This window comes from Haemaphysalis longicornis, unplaced genomic scaffold (genome assembly GCF_048455015.1).
Source record: "Haemaphysalis longicornis isolate Haplotype H1 unplaced genomic scaffold, Haemaphysalis longicornis Haplotype H1 scaffold_4, whole genome shotgun sequence".
In the NCBI taxonomy this organism is placed as follows: domain Eukaryota; kingdom Metazoa; phylum Arthropoda; class Arachnida; order Ixodida; family Ixodidae; genus Haemaphysalis; species Haemaphysalis longicornis.
Genome location: NW_027526361.1, coordinates 59,679,747 through 59,702,563, shown reverse-complemented (window position 1 = coordinate 59,702,563; position 22,817 = coordinate 59,679,747). Strand labels below are relative to the sequence as shown.

The following is a 22,817-nucleotide window of genomic DNA, read 5'->3' as shown; positions in this document are numbered from 1 at the left end:
CGCGGGAGGTTCAAACCCGATTTGCAACAACACGCTGGCCGGGAGCGGCGACGCGCTGCGAGATAGCAGCAGAGTAGCGCGCGCCGCCGTGCGTTCACTGATCACGCGATCCAGGGCCGTGCCCGAAATTTTTTTCGGGGGGGGGGGGGTATGAATTTTGGGAAGGGGATAGTTTTGCTGAAAGCAACAGTAAGTATTGTTTACGTGCTGCCTGAAAAAGATTTCAGGAGGGGTTCGAACCCCCAAACCCCCCCCCCCCTCTCTGGGTACGGCCCTGACGCGATCACTTCCCGAGACGCAGCAGATATGCGCCGTGACCGAGAAGACTGCAGCTCGCGCTGCACCCAAATTTCGCATTTGGGAGTACAGTAATCGTGAGTGCATTTTTTTCTTATTTGTCCCTCCGAGGAGGCTCTAAAATAAGATGCAAACAATAGGTGCTAGAACTCAACAAAAGGGGTCTTGTGCTACTGGCAAGGGCATCACTCTTGCTCCGCAGTCTCGCAACCAAATACACCCGAAATCAGCCGTAGCAACGAAGCAGCACTGACGCGACGCTCCATGGACACCCCCGCGGGCGCTGTATGGCTAAAGAATTCAGGGCCCTTCCACTCTGTATAGAAGGATGACCAGCGAAACTTGGCGCACTACAAGGAAGGCATGAAACAAAACAGGTTTGCTTGTAACTTGCGATTGAGCATACTTCAGAGCTAATTATAGCTGAATGAAACTTGGAAGGGCAAGAGTTTTTTTTCTATCAGACGAACATGGGGCTGTCTGTCTCCCTCCCGCGTCAAAAGGGATCTTACTGTCTGTGTGTATCAAACCACTCGACCACTGAGGACAGTAGTAAGGTCGCATTGGGCCGTGAGGCATCCACGTTGAAATCTTCTCCCAACAAAAAGGTATGTCGACAGTGGTGGTGGTGGTGGTGATTTATTAACAAAGGAGGGAAGAGAAAAGGCCTGGGGATATTGTTGAACTCAACGGGGAGTTCACCCTCGTACAACCCAGTCCAGGGAAGGGTATTGCGGCTTCAAAGGATAGGAAGAGAGAAGGGGGAAGAGAAGAGCGGTAGGAGAGTGGGGGATAGTCTATATCGCGTTCGTTTCGTCCATACAAACGCAGCGCTAGTCCTGTTGTAACCAGGAAGTTGAGTAGGTGCTGGAAGACCTCCCGTCGAATGGCGTCCGGTCCCGTTGGGAACAGGAAGTCTTCTAGCTTGTGGCTTGGGGCACCAAGTCACTGGAGGGCGGCCCGGAGTTCTTCCCTCGCGGTGTCGTGCTGGCGGCAAGAGCACAGCAAGTGCTCTAGCGTCTCGGGCTCTGGGCAGTCGGCGCAGGTGGGGGACGCTGAGCACGTCAAGCCTGCATGCCTGCGCGTGCACGCCCACCCCCCTCCCCCCACAAATGCACGCATAAAGGAGCAACCGGTGGTGTACCCGCGCTTAGGCGTGAAAGACACCAGCCAAAACGTCGCTCCGGCAGGCCTTCAAGCTGGACGGGAACAGCAGCCAAAACGTCACTCCAGGAGCCTTTGAAGAAGTATATGGTTGGTTTTGCTGTAGTGAACTCAGGTTCGTCATTCCAAGAGGGCAAGGTTCTCTTCATCCGGGGAGATTCGCGGCTAACCGACGAGGGCACCGGCGGCGGCAGCGGCTTTTCGTTGTTTTCGCGCCTATTCGCACCAGTGCCGGGCCCCCCAGCTGTCAGGGGGGGCCAAGCACCCGGGCCCCGCTCGACTATTTGTAATAGGAAATGTCTCTGAGCTTGCTTCCTGCCCACGTAGCATTGAATCGAGGTTGAGCCCCCGGTTGAGGGGCTCGATTGAGGCCCCAGCCGTTGGATTTCTATCCGATGGCCGTGGCTTCAACCTCGACTTGACACAGAAGCTAACTAATCTGTGAAAGATAGGGACGAGCCGGCTTATCCCTTAACCTTAAGGTTGACAGCCATGGTGTTCATTTCAATTCAATGTCTTTATTTTTCCCAGATTTTTCTGGGAAAGTTTTCCGGAATAAAGCTATTGCACAAAGCTGGACGGGGCCCATGCACCCACTAAAAATAAAAGCTCCGAGCGCGACTCTTGTCTTACCAGTAGAGGGCGTTTCGGTGCAGTCTTCAGTACACAAACCTTTCGGTACACGGACTTTTCTCTGCACGGACGTTTCGGCAAACACAGGGGTTCAGGCGTGCCCATAATGTACTGATTTCCGTAGAACACTGGGAACTTTTTGAGCCGAAGGGAAGTTCAATGAAATTAGTGTCAACTTGAGCACAGCCTTGCAGGCTCGAAAATGTGTGTGAGCCAGTCTTTGCCAAAAATTTCAGGACGTAAATGGCGATGACGACCTGGTCAATTAAGGTAGGGGATTAGTGAAAGCGCATAAACGCGATTTCTACGAGTTTTCTTTTTTTTTTTTACTACTTGGGGAGTTGCAGTTTCCAAGACAGAAGCGGTGTGCTCAAAATGTTACAGCAGAATCACTGTTGGCTATTCGTAGCTGGAGCCCCTCGCTGCGATTGTTGTTAATGGCGGGATTGCTTTTAGCCTCGGAAATACGTCGTCACTGAGCTCCTCCTATGGGGAACCCTAGAATTATTGCTCTGGTGGCGTGCTGATTTAGGAATATGATTTGGACGGCCTTCTGACGCCGTGATGCACTGATACTGTTCGGTTTCATAACTCATGGAGGATATGCTGCGCGCACTCACGTGCGAGGGGAGGCGACGAGTGGTGAGCACGAGCGCGAGTGAGTGCGAGTGGTGACGACGAATGGTGCACGCGTCAGTGAGTGCTGCGAGTGGCGATGGCGAGTGGTGAGCGTGAGCGCGAGTGATGATGGTGAGCGGTGAGCGTGAGCGCAAGTGAGTGCGAGTGAGTAGTCACGGCGAGTGGTGAGCGTGAGCGCGAGTGGGTGCGAGTGGTGGAGGGCGCATAGTGAGCATGAGTGCGAGAAAAAAAAAAATTCTGTGTGAGTGTGAGTGGCGCCCCGTTTTGCCGAGGTATGTCCTAACGTTCGTATTATGCGTTCTATTAATTACGTAATGCATCACTCTTCCTATGTAAAAAACTTACACCATCTTCCCGTGGGGAACCCTGATGAGGATGCGAAGCATCATGGGGGTTCCTTGTGGTTCCATTGTGTTGCCGTTATGTTGAGTCAACAACGGCGTCGGTTGAGTGATCTGGTGTTTAGTAGCGCCAGAGGGAATTCCGCGTCCGGGTCCACCGCAAAGGCACGCAAGTACTGTTGTGTGACGGTGACTAGGCGGTGGTTCTCGAGGCGCCGAAACTCGTCCATCATGTTCTTGGCGATGTAGTCTCTGTCAGCGTTGGTGAGGTAAAGGTTGTTGGCGTTGGTGCACCGGCTGAGAGCAACGTACACGCCCTCCTCTTCGCAGCTTTGTCTTCTTCTCCTTCAGCGGTTCCCCTACGGGAAGATGACGACGGTGGTTGAACGCGACGAAGCTACCTCGTGATAGATTCTTTGGTTGGCCAATCCCTAGGAGCATCCTGCCACAATCGTCATCAGAGGCGCTGCGGACGGGGCACGGACAAGTGACATCCACCCGAGCGAGAGATGCTCCGCATCTAAAAATACCGCGCAACTGCGTCGTGTTTATCCAAACAACAAACGCCCCAGTGCGTATAAACTTTTTTTCGAGCGTAACCAGATGGCTTACCGGAGGGTTCATGGGGAGGGGAGCTGCTCCTCCTACCCCGGAAAAAAAGGAGTGTTGTGTGGCAAGACACACCTACTGAGCTTGTTACTTGCAGACAGCTGGAATCTGCCCTCGCTTGTGCCAGCCCGGGCCGCGCCTGTTATCTCATCCTGTTAGAAACGGCACGGCAAGAAAACATCAGCAAGCGCACTTGCGATAAGGTGAACTGGCGAGGGTTCCACTGAAGAGTAAGACTATTCCTTTTTTTTTTGCATGCATAACAGCACAGCAGTGAAGCAGCATTTAGGAGCAACGTTTGCGCGTTGGCACCCCAAGTTCACTTCCACGTCCCGTAGAAAGGGCCCATCTCCCCGCGAGGGGGACTCGAGTAAATGCGTCGCATAGGGGGTGGGTGTATTGCGTTAACGTCTAGTGTTTGGGGAGTTGGTGGTAGTGAATGCGTTGTATCAGCAGCTTCTTGACGTAGTTTGAATGAGTCAAAGATATAAGGCGCGTTTGTAGCCTTTCATTCTGTGTCGGTTTTGTGGCGCAGTGGGAAGAGCACCATGTACCTCGCGTTCCGCCCACAGGGTCGTGGGATCGAAACCAGGCGCCGGTAAGTATTATTTTTTTATATAGTGTAGGGGGAGGGGTGTGGACCTGTTGTTGAGAGCGAGGAGGGTAGCGTGATGCGGGAGAGGAGGAGTGGGGGAGAGGGCGCACCTGGAACGGCCGTTGCGGACGCCGAGGCACGCCGACAACGCCGGGTGACATCGTGAGTTAAAGAAATGCTCCGCATTTAAAACTGCGCAGCAACTTGGAGTTTAGGAAATTGTGACGAGTAACCGCAGCAGGGCACAATGTCGTGAATGCCAGCCGAACGCGTCTGTACCCAATGTATGCGCAATTGCGCAATGACACTTGAATAGAGCATCATCTCACAGTTGCCTGGTATTTAACGGCACTGTTTGGGAGCACGATTTTTGTTGACATACTGCCTTTTGGAGCAGGATGGCACAGGAAAAGTGGATGGGCGCAGTGCTTGCACCTCTGAGCGTCGCTGTAAAGTGACAACAGCACAGGACAAGAGCAGCTGGAGGTCAATGCGAGAGGAGTTTGTCCTGCAATGGACATAAATGGGCTGATGATGATGATGATGTGCAACGCTTCTTCCACACCTGTTTCTTGGCTTCCTGTTGCACAATTCATGGCTGTAGTGACCGAAAAAAATTTTGTTGTCTCCAATTGTTTTTTCACTAAAATACCGCGTGTGTAATGTCCACAGGCCATGCTCCCCTTGTGACTGGCTGCAGCATCACGGCGTATTTTACACCTTTGGCAGGAAAGATTACATTAGAAAATTTAGTTAGTGCAAAGGTCACGTGATTTTGGCACGTAGGATGCCATTTTTTGTTGCCATTGCCCAAAACTATAGCCTGAAACTAAGGAGAGGATCCTGGCATTTTCAATGCATTTCAAGAAATGCGGCAGTAGTTTTTTGGCCACGCAGCACCCCCAAGGATGTCCACGGCGCGTCAGTGTTGCTTCATTGCTACGGCTGATTTCTGACAGATTTGGTGACAAGACTGTGGAGCGAGAGTGGTGACCCTGCCAGAGGCCCAAGAGCCCTCGCGTTGGGTTGGTCCCAGCCCCTGTTGTTTGCATCTTACTTTGGAGTCGCTACTTGAAGCCCGTTGCCCACTGCAGGCAAGCACCAACTGCTACCCTATAAATGACTGGTCTCACATGATTGTGAAGCATCAGTTTGGCATCAGCCTTGCTGTATACTATTTGTCTTCATCATGAGCAACCTCTTGAACACATGGGAGAGCGTTGAGAGATGAGCGAGTTTTTTGCCTGGATGTGGTATCGTGTAATGCTATGTTCAGACTGCCGATGCAAAAGCCCTATCGTGATCTGTGGATGTAAAAAAACAGCGCGTCATGCAGTTCGGCTGGCTGAGACAAGAAATGACGTCATTCTTTAAAGTTATTACGCCCGTTGCGACAACAGTCTGAACCTGGCCTAACAGCCTCTTTGACACCCTCTTGACACCATTGGCAAGAGTTACCTGTACTTTTTACGAGAAGTTGAGCAACCCCCCACATGCATGCATGCACACGCACTACACAAACTCCCACACAAGAAGGTGAAAATAACTCAAGCTGTACACATATCTCATCTTACTTTATTCTCGCTGTTTTCTGCCCCTGAAAAAGAAAACGACGGTACAAACAGCACGTCTCTTAGTCTTTACAAATTTACAAAATGCTACACAGAGAGCTTCCAGCCACAACAGCAGGCATGCCTTGCGAAATGAAACTGACACACAGCTTCATAGACAACAAGTTATTTTAGTTTGAATCACAAATTTTCATGCACAATATTTTCTAGAACCTTGGCACTAATAACATGTCTGCTAGTGACTTTCACGACGAAAAAAGTGCCGAGAAAATTTGCTGGGAAACGTCGCTTTTCTCTGGCTTCCTCAACAGAGATAACTAAAGTGATAACACATCAAAAAGTTGATAGGGGCGGCGTAATATTTCGTGAAACCAGAAAGACACGGGGATGGCCAATACAAATAGCAGATTTAAACTTTCTACATGAAAAGTCGGATATTTTACCTTTTTCACATTTTGTAAATTACCCGCCGCGGTGGCTCAGTGGCTAAGGCGTTGCGCTGCTGAGCACGAGGTCGCGGGTTCGATTCCCGGCCGCGGCGGCCGCTTTTCTGATGGAGGCGAAAAGCAAAAACGCCCGTGTGTACGAGATTTCGGCGCACGATAAAGATCCCCAGGTGGTCAAAATTAATCCGGAGCCCTCCACTACGGCGCGCCTCATCGCCTGCGTTGCGTCGGCGCGTTAAACCCCACAATCAATCAATCAATCAATCAATCAATCAATCATTTTGTAAATTGAGGCGCTGCACATTTCTAATATAGTGGATCTTTTATTTAGTGTAATCTCCATTCAGATGAAGCAAAAAACTGGACAGCCAATTACAATCGTTATGTCAAGGTTCAACAGCTACTACATAGTTCAGTGTATTCAGCAGCCACAGTTGTGGTTGCAGGCTCACAAAAGTCTTCATAAAAGTAGGATGAAGCATTGCAAGAATATTGCCGGCAACCCTGCGAGTTGTATTATCCCATATATAATTTATTCAGGCATAAAAATTGATTTAACTGCAGTCACAATTAGTTACTTGTTTCGCCCTGCCATGCAGGATAACCAAAATTTGTGTTACCTTTTGTCTTGCACCCATCTATTTCCTGAGAATATTGAGTTTGATGGTCAAATTTGTTTCACTGAGCACTATAAACTCACTGGACTATGTTCAGTGAAACTAAACTTGTTCATAAGACTTATAAAATTGTATAGTTAGGGGTTAACTGTTATTATTAAGATTTCTGTGAGCTACAGCCAGAAATCTGATGACTGAGACAGGATCAAGTAGCGTCCAGTTTAGTTCTGTATTTTGATGAACTCGTGTAGCACCCGCTGGCACCAAACTTTAGGCCAAGAAAAAAAATCAAACAGAATTCAGACTTGAGAGTCCATCAATTAGAAGTCCGCACAATAAAAACAGCATAAAAGGGAATGTCGACATCATGCAGGGAGCCGCACGAACCAATCAGAGTAGAAAGAAAGCAGCAGCAGGACATAGCAATGAATTCTTACGAGTGGCATCCCTTCCTAATATTAAAGCTGCATGTCCATTACGCAGCACGCTACCGCGCTACCTTGGCTTAAGAAGCAAAACAATATAAACGACGCACCGCAATTGCAAAGTATAGCACGTGACGTATTTGTGAATTAACTTAGGTATCTGTCCACTATGTACATTTCCACAACCTGGCAGAAACAGCAACAAATATGTTGCACAAGAAAAGAAATCTGTGAAGTCGGAGGGCGCCCTCCCACTGTCAGGCCTCCGGGCTATAAACAAGTGCTGCCACAGATAAACACATCTCAAACGTTTGAAACATATGTACACTAAGGGCCACTGCACATATTACAATCACTGCCGACAATGCGCAATTATACACAGGGTGACACAAAAGAACAATAGAACATTTAGGAGACAAGAATGCACTACGTGTTCAGGAAGAAAAAAGGATCCTACACTCGCTGGAAAGCCAACTGCGCTATTGCTCTGTTTTTTGATGAGATGCATGACCGACAAGTTTCAAGCAGGTTACCTTTAACTCAGAGTGCATGATTCACGCAAAAAAAACTACGCTAGGAGACAATTTTAAAAATTAGCGCCACATCCTAAAATTGGCATTGCAATTCACTCATAGTAAACTAGAACGTCACAATAACCATGTTGAACATTAAGCCGAAATTTCTTCGTTATGACAACTGCATCGCAATCGCTGTCAAAATCTACAGTCCATACCAAGAATGGGAATTACACTTGCTAATTAACGTTCATTGGTTGTTTATAGCTCACGCTGTAATAGCAAGGTACAACTGTATGTTTCCACATAATGTGTAAAAAGCAGATGGGACACACAATCATTGTGTGCAAAAAACTTGCTGTTCACACGCTAGGTTTCAATCAAATGCCTTCGCTACATTATGATTGCTTAATTGGAAACTTTTAGTTGATTGCAAACGAATACCGCTACAAACTAGATAAAAATTAAATCAGATTGCTCGATGATAAGCTGTTACTACAACCTGGTACCAGAGACATGGACGGTGACACTCCCCTCTTATGCTGCCCATCGCCTCGCCTCTGGTGCACTTGGCAGGCCAAATGCACCATGTGAGGAAAAGGTGGCTTTAACGTGGTGAGCAACAGTTTTGCTAGCTACGACGGCTGCACCTCGGTAGAAACGCATCCATTCATTCACAAGTTTGTAAAGCACCGAAGCACAGCTTCGTTGAAACCCTAAACAGATGCACTAGCAATTGTTCCACACACAGGCACATACAACAGCGCTAGGTACCACAGACGTTTCCCCGCGTGCATGGAAATACACATGCTTCCGGCGAGAGCTGACTATATGCGCAGATATACTGATAAGTGGGCGGCGTAAGTATTCGTCCCGTAATCTTTGCCCAACATCCTTTTTTTGCGCAACACCTGCAGCTAGCACACACATTTCTCTGGCTACGTGACACAATGCACGAGGATTTGAGCCATTGTGGCACTACGCTGCTGCCAATTGCTACATCTTTGGCCCATTGAGCCTAGACACTAGCACAGGAACTGTATTAACTCGCTAGCGCACAGATAAATTATGGCCTGAAACGGCATCAAAATGAATACCAACTAAGAGGCATTCGTATTTAGTCATGCAAAAAGACTTAGGTTCGCCACGAAAATCATGTCTTTCAAGCTTTATAGAGTGAAATGTTTAAAGAATGCTGAAACAAATCTTCTATCACTTGGCGCATTTCTGTGAACTTAACTGGAAATGTTCCAAGAGACTTTTGCTTAACGAGCAGCACAGAATGGGACCTTGCCTGAACAAGTTCTAGATGAGTGCTCGCAAATATTAACCAGCAGAAACAAAGATCCAAGAGAGAGAGAGGTGCGAAGACAAAGGGCAGATTTTAAAAGCAAAGAGAGGAAAACCTTGACAGAAGCGCACCCGAAGACAACACTACCAATATGGCAACACAGTTCCAAGTAGCAGTAAAGGTGGAAAGGTTGGTACAGACAAGGTGACACTGGGTCATTCAACGAGGAATCGATATTAACAATCAAACCCGTAGAGGATCTGAACGGGGGAAGGAGGGGCAGTGGCTGATGGAACAATGACGGCGGCAGCAGCAGCAGCAGCAGGGGATGATGTGGGTGAGGAGGACCACTTGTGAATTAGGAACTGCTGGCTGAGTGCTCCTCTTTGGGCTTCTAGATGATGCTGGCCGGTAGCTTGTCGAAGACGTCCGAGCGCTTGGACAGGCTTCCCCGCCGCCTCGACAGCGTCGTTGCCAGCTGGTTCGGGTCAGGCCCCCCGCTGTGCAGCAGCAACTCGTAGATCTCGGAAAAGTTGGAGTTCTTGGCATACACCAGCGGGGTGCGACCCTCTGAGTCGACAGCCTTGGCATTCGCATTGTTCTGAAAAAAAATTAAGGAAATAAAGCCTCCATCAACTGTCGTCTAAGTGAGCAGTACTTCAAATATGCGTCTGTGGGCCAGTAGCATTCGCAGAAACATTTGTTGTGCATAAAGCCTTGATCTTGTAGTGAAAACACCCTCCGCTGCGTTTTTCAGCCAAACTACCCGATGCGACAGCGATGACAAGAGTTCGCTTTGCCGCAATGCACCCTCCTACACCTTGGGTTCTCTGCACAACACTCTGTGACAAACTTGTATAGAGCTGGAAAATAACCATATTAATTACTGGCAGCACGAGTTAGTGCTATTAAAACTAATACACTGGCATGTTCATTCATACACCTCTTCCACCCCTCTGCCATCCTTTCCCAAATTATTGAGCGGTGCCTCCAACATGTTCCAGTCCAGAAGGGTCCTCTTATGCAGATCTATGGTTGAGGATAAATGCTTTTACCCACACAACTGTAGGTGGCCTCCTTTTATTAAGCCTCTTCAAGCAAATAGACATGTGAAGCACTATGAACTGCCCTAGCTTTTAGCTAAAAGAAGTCAGCACTACATGTGGCAGTAGAAACTTGTGAAATGTGGCCCAACTATGTTAAGCAAAGCTCAATAATGAATTTCCTGCCTGCCAAGAAGTCCTGCACACTTTATTTCTTGAATAAGCGGCAACTCACAGTCACAAGACATTCCTGTTACGTTGCAACGGGTGCCAACACAAGTTCAAAATTTGCTGTTCCTCAATCACACATTTCACGGATGCAAGGATGAGCCAGACCACGTTGCAAGCCATGCTGAGTAGGCACAGAATTCCCAAAATTCCAAAGCAAGCCCCAGGAATGTGTGTAGGCAGTGGTGCCGACATCTTCCACACATGCCCAAAAGAAGCTACATTTCCTAGTTGGATCAACATTCGTCCCTGCTAGGCTTTCATATTGACAATGAGCAGCCATGTACTGCTCTTTCGTACATTACAAGGAGTTAAGGAGTACCAGCACAGGCTTTTGCTGATTTCAGTTGGTTGATGCCATCTTCGTTCCCATTTATCTTGCCAAGATAACGCGAGTTTTGGGTTCGAGGCTAAACCGGCACTATGAGGCACACTGCGAACAGGTAGCTAAAACTTCACTCGTACCATTTAAGGTACTCTAATGTGTGCTCATACATAATAAAAATAGATAGTTCTATATCTCAACTCCATCAAAAATACTTCCTATGAAAACTAGAAACAAGCGACTTTGTGCATAGCATGCAGCATAACGCATTTAAGAGGTGCGACTGTATCGTGGAAGGTCTGGGCACAAAGGAAGTACATCTGCTTAGCAGTATAGGTGGTATTCGTTGAAAAGTTTAGCTGTCGATTTCCTCGCTTGGCAACACTGGAAACAGCCACAGATATGGCCGATGTGCTAAGGACATGGCGCAGCTTAATTAAGCCACTGCGCCCGCACGCCGAAGAAAAAAAAAACACCGGCGTGCGTCGTCTGTTTCGTTTCAACCCGATTCTCAACGGTGGTGTCAACAGAGATCTTATTAACCACACTCACAGTGGACTCAAGGCAATATTTTGCGTTCGAGGAGGTAGAGTTTGTAACGTGCAACACAGTCATGTGCTTAGCACGGACAAGTACCACCATCCCGCGGAGCCCAACGTAACGAGAGACGGCGCACCCACACGGTTGCCTGCATGCGCGCCTTGCCAGTGAATACAAGCAATAGGGCAAAGCACTTTCCTTTCACTGAGGGGCACGACAGCCACTGCAACCCTATCCAAACCAGCACGCACTTAGACGCCCCAGGTCACACCCGGCACAACTGTACTCGCACTGCCACTCACCCAGAGCAGTAGCTGGACCATGGCCAAGTTCCCCAGTCCCGCAGCCACGTGCAGCGGTGTGCGGGAGTCCCTGCTGCTTGTCGGGGCATTAACCAACTCGTGCTGCTGCGGCGACGCGTGCGCCAGGAGCAGCGCCACCTGCCGGACGTCGCCGCGGCACACGGCTTCCCGCAGCTGCGCCGCCGTCGGACCGCTGGAGGACGGCAGGGCGGCCAGGAAGTCCCGCTGCTCGTACTTGGCCCGGATCCAGCGCTCCTTCTCGTCTCGACTCGAGTGCGGTCCGGGCTTGGCGAACCCACCCCGTGCTGAGCCCCCTTCCCAGATGCAGTTGGACGCCATGTTGCCCAGCGCCATCATCACCGCCACGTGCTCCGACCTGGAAGCACACGCGCCGACACCCCGACTTTTAAACACTCGTGTCCTGTTGTTCACGTGTTGTTATTGTGAAGATGTCGACACTGAGAGCTGAATCGCCTTTGCGCACCAGTTTCTAGAATCAATCTGCTACCAAAGGCTTCTGATGATTGCCCGAAACATGAAGGTTTCATTGTTTAAGATGACTCTGGACAGTGTTTCTGGAAATTTCAAAGCAATGAGAACGAATGGGGAGCTTATTCTGAAAGATAAAATGCTGCACGTATGCATGTGACTGTAGGGGCATTAATTATACTCAGCTCTAAAAAGCTGTTCTCAATAGAGGTGAAATGGCAAGCTAAATCAGTGAACCCTGCCTGGTTTTCACACTTTGCGCACAACAATGCCTACACGAGGCGTGGCCACAGTCCTCGTGTATTTTGCGTGCCTGCTTCTGCTCACTTTCGGAAAGCTTGGTTGCCAAATCGCAAAAACTACCAAACATTTGGGGGGCTGACTTTCTTTCACGTGCGTTGCATTGGCTTTACTTTTAGTACCTTGGCGCTGTTGATTAGTCTTTCCTACTCCGTGGTCAGACAGCTATGCTCAAAACAAACAACCAGTCCCAATAACAGAATAACTGCTGCACTGCAGCACACTCTAGCTTAGCAAAGATAAAAAAAAAAAACACAATAAACCACGCACATCAAAATTTTTTTTATTTACAGACACCAAGGCACAACTCTGATTCAAAAGTTGTTCTACATCTGTTCTTACAGTGCTCAGGGTCAACCGCAAAACTGCCTGAAAAGCAGCTTTTGGGCTTGTGCATGTGGTGCAAAGCAAGACCTGAAAACTTAGACTGATGTATAACATCTTGCAGGGTTGCCTCATGGCAAGGGTCATCTGTGCCTCGCGACCCTTTGCTCATGGGTCCCATTCCCTTTCCTAAATTAACACGAGTTTTATTTGTTTCCCTTGCACTGCAAATGTACCCATATGCACAAGAATCTTACATACAGGTTCTGCTAACGAGTCTTAAATAAGTGCTTACAAAAGAGTTATGATAATAAATGTGCACTATCAGCAAACTAGTTTTGCCAGCTTCTTGTCAAGGCTTTACCCCGCTGTCCAGATGCGCAAAGCAAGCAAGCTCATCGTTCGTCTTTACGTCCCAATACATGTAAAAAAAAAGGTACACCATAGGTTATAAAAAGGCTTTCTTATCTAGAGAGTCTTCACGATGTTATCAGGACTATGCTATAAGGACGTGAGAAGCGACACACAAGGGTGAAGGTGGCCCAACTGCAAGGAGATAAAAGCACCCAAAATCGCCCTCGTATTGCCATCCAACTGCACTTGACTTAACCTGTTGTCAGTGCAGAAGATGCCAGGACATTTTTGCAGCGGTCATAAATACTCGAAGTACAGCACCCAACTAGTTCCGACTAGCACCAACTTCTTGCAAAGAATATCATTTGCATTTGTTTTTAGCAAGGAATTTCTTCTTTTGTGCAAGGCAGGGCACAATTCTGTGTATCTAAGTTCATTGAAACAAGCGTCCCGCGGCATTACCAAACTTCAAAATTCTGTGAAAACATTCTAAGTGTTCAACCAGTGTTATTTGATTCAAACCTGAATCAAATATCTCGAAGTTTCGGATATTCGGACACCCCCGCAGAGAATGTAAGGCTTGGTTCTCTGGAAATCTCCCTTGCTTCTTTTGAAGTTAAGGTTGGTCAAGAATTTCAAAGGGCCGTATGAACCTTCAACGGCTGCTGGAGCACTCTTTACAGCTCATCAGAAGCCACGAGTTCGCACGCCTGCAGCTGTGCCTAGAGGAGTACGTGGGCAGGACTCACGGCCAGTCGTCCAGGTCCAGCGATCGCACCCTGGAGATGTGAGAGCCCAAGTTGCGATGGATGCCCGAGCACTCGATGCATATCAACGTGCCCAGGTTGAGGCTGGCCCAGTCTGGCTCTGTAAGGCAGGAGTAATCACTTTTAGGAGAAAACTGCCACCTAAAAGCAGGCAGGCAAGAGTTTGTAACGGTGGAGCTAAGACCCTTTCAATGACCGGCAATATGGCAATGCATTCGCTGTAGCTGCTATAGTTGCAGTGTTCACACAGCAATCAGGACTTCATCTGCATCTCCAGGCCTTTCAAGGCTGCGGGTAAATAACTGCGGGTGAAGACTGCATCCACGAACTGATAGGGCAAGTTTCAGATTACTTCCAAACTACGCGGAGTCTCTGTACCACACAATATTTAGCATAAGAACATTTTCAAATAATTGAAAGAGGATACATACAAAATGCAAGAACATTTTCAAATAATTGAGAGAAGATACATACAAACAATTAGAAACCATAAGATGCACTGCCACTCACACATGCTGTGCAAGATCAGGATTATGTTAGTGCTCCTTGGAGATTTTAAGCTGACCGGAACTGCCCCAGAGTAGCTCCATACTTTTTTTTCTTTCCCCCACAGAATTGCTATTGTGAGAGCAGTCCTGGATGGTCCGCACACTGCTCAGAACTATTCCAGACTAGAAAATTGAAAGGATAAAGTGTGCACAGATGCAGTGCTGTTTCGGTGAGTGTGAGGGTACAACTTGCACATTCAAGAGTTAAACTCTGCCAGCCAGAGAGACCCTCAGGAACTTTTAAACTACATGGCGAGATGTCACTGCAAATAACTTAACAACTAACCACTAGATCTGTTGTCTGTGTTCTTACTGATTGATAAGTTAAATATTTTATTCACCCCATCAAAAGGACATTCTGAATTCACTACTGGCTTTGTTCTGCCAGCAGTGAATTCTTAAAAACTGCGTTTTAAGGTTTCTTTTGTGAGGCACCACCATTTTGCCATGTCGCCGTATCGAAGGGAGAAACATGGCAAGATGGAACAGGGTGCCTGTGTACTGCAGTTGTGCTTTTTACGAAAAAAGACAAGTAACTGGTTTTGTGCACACAAACCAGCAAAGCATTTTCACTGAGCATAGTTTCAGGCGAATGCAACCATACGACATCGTCCCCAACAAAAATCTGCACCCTAACAAACAGTGCTTCATTTCGCAATGGACAAATAGGTTACTGCTGATGGTGAAATTCAAAGCAAACAAACCGTTGGTTTTTGTGCATGTGCACATGAAACAGATTGCGCAGCACGGCAACAAAGTAGGAGTTCAAAGCATAGCCCTTCCACACGCGTATACCGATCCTAAGGCAGGATTCTTCCCAAAAAGTCTGCCGCTTCAATCCAAGACAAGACACTCACGTGGTGTATCGCAGTCCGCGCAGTGAGAATTGCCAGGAACCGTTGTTCGAATGGCCTGTACGGAGCTCGCCGAATCCACGAGGCTGTTCAGGCGGCCCTGTTGGGCATAACAATGCAAAGCACGAAACACATTGACCACCAACAGTAATAATAACGTACGTGAACGCATAACCACAAATGGACACCCAACAAGTGCAGGGCACACTTTACCAGGTGGAAGGAGGAGGAGGAGGGGGGAGAGAGAGAGAGAGAGAGAGAGAGAGGAGAGAGAGAGAGAGAGAGAGAGAGAGAGAGAGAGAGAGAGAGAGAGAGAGAGAGAGAGAGAGAGAGAGAGAGAGAGAGAGAGAGAGAGAGAGAGAGAGAGAGAGAGAGAGAGAGAGAGAGAGAGAGAGAGAGAGAGAGAGAGAGAGAGAGAGAGGAGAGAGAGAGAGAGAGAGAGAGAGAGAGAGAGAGAGTTCTGACCTTTGCTTTGCTACTTTCATTTCCTGCAGGCTGCTCAGGATCTGCTGCTCGATGGCACTGACCCAGCCTTCTCGTTCCTAAAAAATTTGGCCAAAAGAAATGCACAATCAGCTCATGGCCTTGTGCCGGTGACTGCCAAAAGTGACAAAATCCTCCCCAGCGTTATTGAGCCTCACGCACATTGGGCATCATTGGTTAAACTTGGTTGATAGTGGGGGTTAATGCGGCTTGACTGCAAAAGCCAAATACCACGTGCCTGGCTTAATTCTCGCAAGGATGTGAATGAGCACACTTGTGCTTTAAAAAATCAGTGGGCAGTTGCGCACAAACGCAGGCTTGTTTACAATGTTGGCGTCCAAGGACACACACAGACCTTAACGTCGAAAAATGCTTATCCTGTAAGTGAGTCTTCATCTGAAATGTACTTTCTTTAACGGGACAGACATCCATTTTTGTGGAATGCATGTCCTCTAGCTCATATGTGAAAGCCAGCGTTGTATATACTGGGGTAACCGCGAGGAATTTCTAAATAAACAGGCGGAAATCATTTTGATTTTGCTCGGAAATTTCTGAAGTCAGGTGGCGCCATGTACGTAGAGTTGAAACGTGACACTACCTTACGGGTCCAAACTAGCTCTGTCGCTTTCAATGCACGATTCAAAAACAGCATGAAGGAATAGGAAAGGTTGTGCACTATTGATGTTTTAGCCGGAGACAAGTTTTCAAATAGCCCTTTTCATCTCGCGAGCAGTTAAAAGTATGTTGACGCACGGCCCGTTGTCATGGTTGCCAGCATTCCTCTTGGCGGGACACGCATGGCTGGTAGATCTAAAGATTCCGATTTCAAAAGTTCTAGGGCGCTATCAGAAAGACCATTTCAGATTAAGGTGTTTTGAGTGATGCCCTTTCTTTTGGGATGCAGAAAATATACTCTACAAAAATCTGTTGTCTGTCCCTTTAAAAGGCGCTGGCTCTACAAGCAACTGCTAACATTCAATAATAACCTTTTCCCCACATCAAAGTACATTGTACATATGGATTACATGAATGGCCCATTTAGAGTAGTAGCTGCATTATTTACAACTGGACAAGCTTTTCTTGACAAGAATAGAAAGGTACACTCAGCTTGCCTAAAAAGAAAGGAATTTCGAATCTAATTTTGATATAAAGCAAACACCTGAGTTAGAAAAGCTTTGCGGCAATGACTGCCTACACTAAACACATACAATATAGATTACCATACATATAGCAAAACTTGAGATTCTACACTGTACAGGGTCCACTCGTTTTTCAAAAAAAATGTTTGTAGTATGAAGCGCAGCACAAATATGTTCAGCAGCTATCCGATTGCAAACATTAGGCCTCTGAAAAAGTCAGAGAGGGGATGGCTACAATGACCACTTTTCTCTCATTCCCTCACCATTCTCCCTCTATCTTTCATGGGTTCAGAGGCATGATTGGAGGTCTATAAATGCTGCGGCATTTGAAAAATTCACATATAAGTTGAATTCAAGATAGGCATTGCTCCTTGCACAACTTTAGCAAGATCCCAAGAGCAAGTTGATCACTGGCATTGGTGACCACTACTTACGTCACCATTGGAGGCCTCAAACTGCCACTGCTTGTTGTCAAGAGACACGATGATGAACTCGTACCCATCAGAATCTGAAACAGAAGGATGCAGGGCGGTTGCCCACAAAGAAGACTCCACCAGCCTACGCCCCAGAGTTCCCTTTGGCAATTTTTTCAACTCTGCAGACCGTTACACATGTTTTGTGGGTGCGAAAATGATCTTGTCATCGACGCAGCACCACAAATGTTCTGCAAACACAATCCACCATCTCGTGGCACATTCCGGACTTGAGTGCAGGGCCTCTCGACATTCTGCACTTAACAGAGTTTATGAAATTTGAACACATTTTTTAGGAGAAGGCATTGTTCGGCATCCTTAGGCCATTTTAGGTAAGAGGTTACAATGATAAGCTGCAGCTACATATAATAGAAATGCCCTGCACTGCAAACAACAGCACGCTTCCTGGCTATGGCAGTCGTGTTGGTCACGGCTACAGACAAAAGTCACCAACTGTCTACTACTTGGAAAAAGCCTTATACCTCGCCAGTGGAATTGCGCACTTGGTAATTACGATCAGTCCAATGACATGGCGAATTCTCTCCCTGGTGAAGCTTCACTAATGCGCGTAAAAAGCAACTGCTCAAGAAGCATGCACTGCCCATTCAATTTGCTCCCCTTTACAATCTGTAGATAGGTGAAAAAGGTGCCAATGGCCAACCCTACCTTCCATGGCTTCGAAGTTCTTGGCACCGGTGCTCTTCATGCGACGATGCCTCTTCTTCACATTCGGGGTCTCCAGTTTAGACAGCATGGGGTTGGTGTTGGGAACAGCCGGAATAAGCTGCGTCTCGCTCCCATTCAGCATACCTGAAGTCACAGTAAAGGGCACCCCTTCAAAACACCCATCTTTTTTCGTCAACTCTGAAGTCTGGGTACACAAGAGCCCATTTGTAATGTACCCCTTGATAGACATGCACTACTTGTTTCTTGAACCTGAAGTTGACAAGAGGAACCGCTATTAATGCAGCTGCATGGTGCTTCTGAAGACGTGTTCTATTTGAAAAGCAACAAGAATGCCTCAACACAGATAACGAAATTCGCAATGAATCTATCATAATCACATGTTTCTTAAGAGACCACTAGTAAAGACAACTGCAAAAGTGCTTCCAACACCCTATTTTCGAATGATTCTTGTAGCATTTACAAACACTTATAGGATGTTGGCGAAACTGTTTTTACTTTGTAGCGTCCAAGGAGCTGTTGTACTGTTGTATGATTTACCTGAGCGACAACATAACCTCTGTATTAAGCCCAAAAATATCCTTGTCCACTCGTAAAAATAAAAAAGAAAGCCCTTTTTTAGGCTGCCACCGAAACTAGGCTGGCGTATAAAAAAATGTAGCTCGAAAGAACAACCACGACTCATCCAAGATAGTACGGCCAGCGTGTATGCCAAAGTGGTGCAAACTTTCAGCACAACACACACACAAAACAGTGCGGTGAAAGGGACCAGACAAAATGTGGCCACCGAGGGTGTTTGTTTCAGCATGCATGCAGCCTTCAGACACGCAAAGCAGAGCGCACGCACGTGCAATAAACTCGCACGCACTTTGAGAAGCCCACAACAATGGCGAGGGTGGCGCAAAACAAAAATGGCCGGTGTTACACGGCGAGAGGTGAGCAAGCCAGGCCTACCTGCGAAGAAGGGGTTGCTGCCGTGCGGGGCGTCGGCAGGCTCAAAGCTGGCCGGGAACTCTCGCTCGCGGGGTTCCTTATACTTGAAGAAGGGCACGCCTGTGTTTCGACACACCCACCATTGGCGCCCTCCGAGTCAGCGAGTCGCTAGCACTCAACGCCGCTTGGCAAGATTAAATCGCACTTGTCGCATCCCGGTGCCTTTCCCAAGCTTGCGGGCTGCACTTTTAACTCTCTCCTCTATGTTCACACGAGCTTGTGGCGAAACAATGCAGGGGAATAGTTAGGACTGCTGATGGTGCCGCCAGCGTAGCTTTGCTAATTGCTTACACTTGCTATGGTCATGAAAATGCCGCAACAAAATCAAGCAAAAATGGTAAAAGCAACAATAATTGGCACGTGACGAACAAAACTGCACAGAGAACAAAGTGTGTGCAATGTTGCACATTTCTGTCGGTGAGCTAGGTGACTTGACACAATTTATATACTATATATAAAAAAAAGTTGTGATGAAGGACAGCATGCCACGTTTGTTTGATCCATGCATCGTCACATGCTGCCTGGTAACTACTAAAAATCTGCATAAATTCATAGAATTGTCCACTAATGCGTAGCATTGTAATGCCGCTTGTCGTGAGTGAGGTCTTTACAGCCAAATCTTTTTGTTTTTCTAAATTCCGTCCGATTGATTATCTCCATTTACGCTATTATAATGATTCCAGGTGTTACTTCCGCCAAATCTGCATTTTTGTGGAAATGCAGGGTGCTACACGCTTCGCCATTTTTGCTATTTTCTCTATTTTTCTTATTTTTTGTTTTTCAAAATTCTGACCAACCAATTATCTCCATTTACGCTATTATGATTACAGCAGTTACTTCCGCTAAATCATCATTTTTGTGGAAATGCAGGGTGTTAACGGTTTGCCATTTTCGCTATACTTTTTCTATTTTTCTCTTTTTTTTTTTCAAAATTTTGTTCGACCATTATTTCCATCTACGCTATAAAGATTCTAGGTGTTACTTTCGCCAAATCTGCATTTTTTAAAAAATGCAGCGCATTACACGGTCCTGGCTGTAGGGGTACTTGGCAAAGAATGCCAGTAACATGAAATATTGAATATTCATATCTCTGATTGACTCTACGTCATTTTTTTAACCCATCCAATTTATTGCCTGGATCCTCTGTTCACTCCCATGAAGCTTATTTGCTCATGAAAGTAAACACAAACCAGAGGACTACCTCCCTCTAAAGTATACAAACAGTAACATGAGTTTGGCTCACTCAGCTGCTCTAATTTCTGACCTTCAAAAACAGAGGAGTAAATACGGCAAATGACATGCTGTGGGTAATAGGGGAAGATGTGAGAAGTTAGCGTAATTTAAAAATGAACACAATTGTTACACTAAAGGTTATAGTAAGATGCACCTTGACTGCGGCATATTACGAGAATTAACAAGTCTGCAATCAGACCACAGAAAATAACTATTACAGCCGCTGGCTCTAAACACTCCAGCTGACAAATACTTACAGCATGCACAGCTTCGTCAATGGCTATGTATGAAACAAAATGCAGAAAGCGTCAGGGCAGTAGCCTTCAATCTAACCATATCGTCAATGGATCAGCTGGTCGACTTACAATAAGTTTATACATATGCAACCAATTAGAGTTTGACAAAAAATAAGGAAAACATAAGCCAGGATACAAACAAAAAAAACCAAGCATATCTCGTAAACAAGTGTTAATAACCAAAAAGGTTAGTGGAGAAAAAATGCTTTCAAATGTTAGGTTTGAGTCATGTTTGAAAAAGCAGATATCCACATCAGTCATGGTAAACGTACACCATCCAAGCTGACAGGTAGGACTGGTCTAGGGATATGTGCGAGCACTGCCAGCTGTGACAGGTAACCTACCCTACACCTCAACTACATGAATGTTTTGCAGGGTTGTTGAGTTAGAGCATGTGATGAGCAGACGATAGAAGCCAAAGTTTTAAAGGAGTACTGACACCAAATACTGACACCGTCCACTTGATGAATACGTTAAAATGCCTTCGCGCAATTACAGGTGTCAATGTCCCTTGGGACCATTTTGTATAAATATGATTGCTGCAGAAACGAAAGGTCACGAAACGGCAGCTCAGACGCTCTGTGGCATTAAACCAGCCTGCGAAAGTGTGCGACATAGAAGCTGTCAGCCAATCAACTCAAAGTAGTTGCCCCTTCCCTCTCAGCAATATGCATATCAGTTGGGAATGAAACCAACCAGCCCATGCACGGCAAAAAATAACACTAAACGTTTTGGAAGGGCTTGTTGAAGCTTTTGTCCCCCTCTACCCCACAGCTCCCATTTCTGGGCAGTTTCAGAGGTGCGGAATGCGGCAGGAATAATCTCCCATTGAGCTAGACGGGGAGTACGGTATCGGTGGCCGTGAAAGATTACCTCGCATGCTTTTGATGCCAACGACAAAGCTTGCATCTTGCTTCAGCAGCAAAGTATAGTACTTCATTTGCTCCTGGACTCTTAATAGCTGAAACCAAAGCTAAAATTTGTAGTGCATTGGCCAGTAGTTTTATTTCGTCCCTTATAGTCCGCAGGCTAGCAGTGACTCATCAAAGCAAAAAACCGAAGCACAAATTTGCTGTCAGTACTCCTCTAAAGCGCAGGGTGACACGCAAAGCATTCAGCTGCTGCTGAAGCACATAAAGGCTCACATTTGTGCGCACACAGGTGAGCAAGGGAAACATCACAAAGTGTTAGAAGCAAGCGGAAACAGCCGTGACACATGTGCAGAGGTGACAGTCGACACATGCCACAGGCAGTCAAGCAAACTTCAAATCGATGAATCCAAATCCCAACGCAGTGAGCAACAAGACCTACATTGTGAAGCCCACGCAGCTCTTGGCTGCTGTTGTATATGTATTTTCAATTTGGTGCTCCGGGCTCGACTCTGTGGTAGACTTAAAAGCTTTACAGCAGTGTCCACAGTACGTGCAATGTTTGCATGCGCTCATGCGGTCTGGCATCACGCCCACATGCTCGAAGAAGCCACTTCGCGGACCCATACAAGGCCAGAGCAGGCCCCCTGGTTTGTGTAGAAAGCACTGCCAAGCTTTCCCTCACCTCCGGCGAGAGAGAGTGTGCCAACGTCCGAGGTCAGATCATTCACGTGAGGAGTAGAGCCAGTGGCCCTGGACCCTCGGGGCTTCTGGCCGGGTATCTTCACTGTGGTGTGCATCAGGGGAATCTCCTTCCCGTGCACGTCGTCCATGTAGTCCTGCCAAGAGGAAACATGTGCGGACACTGAACATCTGAATTTTGCACATTACTTCTGAAGTGTTTGCCTCTTCACATGCACATGTGGTGCTAGTATTCTCTTTTATCCTGAATTTAGATGTTACATAGTTTCAAAAGCCGGCACGAGTTCTTTTCATGAGTATGCGGTTGTGGAGTTCGGTGAACCCAAGACTACGTTACAGCTAATTAAGAGTTGCTTTCAAGTAACAGTTGCTGGTGAGCGATGGCACCGCCATCAGCAGCCAAAGCGCAGCTGCATTTGAACAGGAGGACGCAAAAGAAAGGCGGAAAGCTCCTCACGTGTAGGCTCGGGTGGTAGGTGAGCCTGCCATCACTCGTCAGGGTGACGTACTTCTTTTTCCACTCCTTGTTGAGGGCCTTGATGCTCTTCTTGTACAGGTACCCCTGCACATTAACGTCAGCGTCAACACAGGAACTTTGCATAGCAACCACATGAAGGAATTGCGGGAGACTCGACAAAACACGCAAGCAGTGGTGAGTCGTGGAGCTATTTTTTGCTTGCTTCTTTGAAATGAGGAGGGTCCTTGCTTAGTTCCTTCTGCAGCCACAC

General features: G+C 47.1%; 1 protein-coding gene across 1 annotated transcript in view; it reads right to left on the bottom strand.

Annotated features, from left to right (window-relative positions):
* Positions 1–5,833: 5,833 nt before the first annotated feature.
* The window catches only part of LOC144178777 (centaurin-gamma-1A-like), a 60,715-nt gene continuing 43,731 nt past the window's right edge, over positions 5,834–22,817 (bottom strand). Inside the window, 11 exon segments of the mRNA XM_077706888.1 lie at positions 5,834–9,744; positions 11,582–11,957; positions 13,798–13,915; positions 15,221–15,317; positions 15,683–15,708; positions 15,711–15,759; positions 17,274–17,347; positions 17,979–18,122; positions 18,951–19,049; positions 22,073–22,226; positions 22,547–22,651. Of these exon segments, the coding sequence (XP_077563014.1) occupies positions 9,538–9,744; positions 11,582–11,957; positions 13,798–13,915; positions 15,221–15,317; positions 15,683–15,708; positions 15,711–15,759; positions 17,274–17,347; positions 17,979–18,122; positions 18,951–19,049; positions 22,073–22,226; positions 22,547–22,651 (1,449 nt within the window). The 3' untranslated portion in view covers positions 5,834–9,537.